This window comes from Charadrius vociferus, unplaced genomic scaffold, assembly GCF_000708025.1.
Source record: "Charadrius vociferus isolate BGI_N301 unplaced genomic scaffold, ASM70802v2 scaffold326, whole genome shotgun sequence".
In the NCBI taxonomy this organism is placed as follows: domain Eukaryota; kingdom Metazoa; phylum Chordata; class Aves; order Charadriiformes; family Charadriidae; genus Charadrius; species Charadrius vociferus.
The window spans coordinates 4643521-4646905 of NW_009649062.1; the positions used below are offsets into that span (position 1 = coordinate 4643521).

Below are 3385 nucleotides of genomic sequence, written 5' to 3' on the forward strand. Positions count from 1 at the left end.
GCCTCCCCATTCTCTGGGGCCGGGGCTGACCTGCTCTGCATCGCCACACTCGTGGTCACACCAAGGCAAAGCCACACCAGCGCCGTGCTCGGCACGCGCTCGATGCAGCCGTCCCCTCTGCACCCCGGCCCTGCGGCGAGGTGGGATGGGGAGCCACCACCGGGACCAGTTCTGCTGTGGGCGGGCAGGGGACTGCGGGGGCTGTGGCGGGTGATGGCAGTCTCTTTTCCACACTGACCTGGGGCCCCTGTCAGGAGCAAGCTCATCTTGGGGTCGGGCTCCCCGCTGGCTGCACTGAGCAGGCTCTCCATCATGGGGCTGGTGGGGTCCCCATGGGGCAGAGCAGCCCATGGCCCAGGGCAGCAGTGCTGCTCTGGCCATGTAAGAGCGAGTTCGGGGTGGCCTCCAGCATCCCAGGGAGGCTGTGGGGGCTGTCCTCGCTCTGAAGGCTGAGGCAGTGAGCAGCAGTTCCAAAAGCCCTGGACTGGGCTTGTTGAAGAGGGTAAAGATGTTGTGTAAGAGTTTCTCCTGGGGCCACTGGCGGAGCAGCAGGTGTTTCTCCACAGCCAGCTCCCTGCAGAAGTCGATGGACATGTTTTGCCACTTCTTGCAGATCTCATCAGGCGTACGCTGGACCAGGGGGCTGAGGGAGTCAGCAGCAGCCACAATCTCCTCCCAAGTGCGCTGCCAGGCCATTGTGTTCTTGTACCGGCTGCTCTTGGCGATCAAGATGTCCTTGTGGAGGCTACACTCCTCTAGGATGAGGATTTTCTCCTCCTCAGAGAACTTGATGCGTTTCGGCTTGGCCGTGCTCGTGCAGCCCTTGCAGTGGGCAAGGAGGGGTTGAGGATGAAGATGAGGATGGGTTGGCGTGTGCTTGTGCCGAGCACCGCTCCGTCCCCCCATCTGGGGCACACCGAGCTGGGGCTGCGGCACTGCTTGGGGCTCTGCAAGACCAGCATGCCTGGCAGGGTCCCTCGCTGGTGCCGGGCTGGTGACCAGGAGAAGTGGACGTAGCTGCACCCCGTTCCACAACAGGCCGGTGGTGGGGGTGGCCCAGCCCAGAGGGGCTCATTTGGGCACTGGGTCTTCAGCTGCCCGTCCGCTGCCCGCAGCCGTGAACTGGGCTGCACCCTGGGGCTGGGTGTTCGGGGGGGTTGGTTTGCTTTGGGGTTTGGATCTCCCCAGCTGCAGCTGGTGGCTGTTGCCCGTTTGCTGCCCCACAATGTGTTTGGCTTCCGCCCGCCTCCCCTTCTCCCACCACCCCTCCTGAGCGGGAAAATTGAAAGGCTTCAACACTGGGGATGTTCTTGGCCTTTTTATTTGGGACAAAACCCCAAGTTGGCCACAAAAGAGGAGCTAAAATGTTAGTTTAAAAAAAAGGTGGTGGGAGTTGAGCAGCACAAAGGGGGTGCGAGGGCTTTTGGGCACGTGCCCCCTCCTTCCAGCCAGACCCGAGGGCACGGATGCTGCCGGCAGCGGGGCAGTCACGGGCCAAGGTGATGCTGCACTGGTGTCCTTGGGATGGAGAGTTATAAACCAATGGGAACGAAGGCAGCGTGTCCCGCACGGCGAGTGGTGCTCCCCTGAGTTACACCACTGAACCCGCAGTTCCCTGCTAGTGGCCAGAAAGGGCATCCAGCAAATGGAGGGATGTGGCAGCGTGAACCAGGAGCCTTGTAGCTGCAGGGCTTGGTGTGACACCGCTCCATGCCCAGAGCTGTCAGGCAGCCCCAGACAGCGGTCCCGGCTCCCCTGGCACACCGCCCTGGCTTGGCACAGGGGCCAGCCCGTGCTGCGCCAGCAGCCCCTGCACCAGCACGAGCTCCTGCTCCAGCTCCTGGGCTCCGCAGCTCAGCCCCGGCACGGCAGCGGCACGTTCCCCCAGCACCTGCAGCGCCCGTGCCGCCAGCCGGGCCCTCACCAGCAGCACGGCCACGGCCACGTGCAGCTTGGCACAGCCCAGAGCCTTCATCCCCCAGCAGGCAGCAGCCCCTGCGGAGAGAGCAGGCAAAGGAACCGTAAGCGCAGCAGTGTCCCCCCCAACCAGGCAGAGCTGGCCCAAGGGACGAGGACACCAGCTTGCCTGTCCCGGGGGCTTTGTGCCACCCTGCTCCCCCTGCGCCGTACCTTGGCTCCAGCGGTGCTTGCAGTACCGCAGGTCACGTAGGACACCGGGGCCCGCAGCCACCAGCCAGCGCAGAGCTGAGGCATGCAGCGGGCTGCCAGCGGGCGCCTTCTCCAGGAGCTGCAGCAGGACAGGGAGCAGCTGCCACACCAGGACGGCCGGCTCCGCAAAAACGTTGGGTTCGTCCTCCTTGTACAGGCTGGTGGCTCTGTGAGGGGCAAAGCCAAGGCACAGGTGAAGGCGAGGGCTGTCCTCATGGTCCTCTGTGCTTCCTCATACACAGCGCAGGGGTCTGGTAACTCACCTGTTGGCCTCCAGCTCCTCCACGATGCCCCTGAGATTTAGGACAGGGAGATGCTGCAGTAGCAGGTCGAAGGTTTCGGGGTGCTCCCCAAACTCTGCCAGGAGGAGCTGCAGGAGGTTTAGGAGGCCCACGTTGTCCTGCACAAAGACACAGCTGCCTCGGAGGGGCTCGCCTGGGCCCTGCCACAGGAGGCTGGCGAAAGCTGAGGCTTCGTGCCGGACCTCCCGCTCCTCGTCTTGCAGAAGGTGAATGCCCACGTTGATGAGCCTGGGGAAAGGGAAGAGAAGGGAAGGTAAGGCCACCGCACGCCCCAGAGCATCCCCAGCCTTCCCAGAGCGGAGGGGAGGATGAGACCCCTCCAGGGCAATGCTTCGCTGGGAGACTTTTCTCCAGCCACCAGCCAAGAGCTCACTGCTTGGGAGGGCAGTGACAGGGATCAAGTGATGCATTAATGCAGTTTACTGCTCATAAGGGACTGGCTGCTTCTGTTAAAACACCACCCAGAAATCTTTTGTAGGCTGCAAGCTCTTGGGCGCTAGTGATTTTTGAATATGTTTTTCAATGCCCTTGAATTTTTTGCAGGGGACATTGCCTTTCACAGGGTCAGCCTATTAACCTGCAACACCCCCGGGGCTGTGGGCAGCACTGCTTCTGCAAGTACCTACCGCAGAGCCACGGGGACAAGCGAGGGACAGGCAGCACGCAGGGATCGCTGCACCGCATCGGCACCCGCCGTCTGCAGGGAGCAGGCGGCCGCCAGCCGCAGCACCTCAGATGAAGCAGACCGGCTGCACGCCTCCAGCACCGTGCACCATCGCTCCACCAGGGTGCCCTCCTCATCCTCAAACCTGTCAGAGACCCAGGAAGGAACGGGAATTCAGCTACACTTTCCAGCTCCGTCCAGGTCTCCAAAGGCCACCAACTGCCCTGAGACCGCAGGACCCAGACGCAAA

General features: G+C 62.9%; 1 protein-coding gene across 1 annotated transcript; it reads left to right on the top strand.

Moving 5' to 3' along the window:
• The first annotated feature begins 1710 nt into the window (after positions 1 to 1710).
• LOC104289241 (predicted GPI-anchored protein 58) lies at positions 1711 to 2025 on the top strand. Its single transcript, XM_009888157.1, has one exon. It carries the CDS (start codon positions 1711 to 1713, stop codon positions 2023 to 2025), a length of 315 nt encoding a protein of 104 aa, XP_009886459.1.
• Positions 2026 to 3385: the final 1360 nt, after the last annotated feature.

Bases quoted from the DNA above. Each gene is read 5' to 3' on its own strand.
- LOC104289241 (XM_009888157.1), top strand. From the start codon at position 1,711: ATGCCCAGAGCTGTCAGGCAGCCCCAGACAGCGGTCCCGGCTCCCCTG.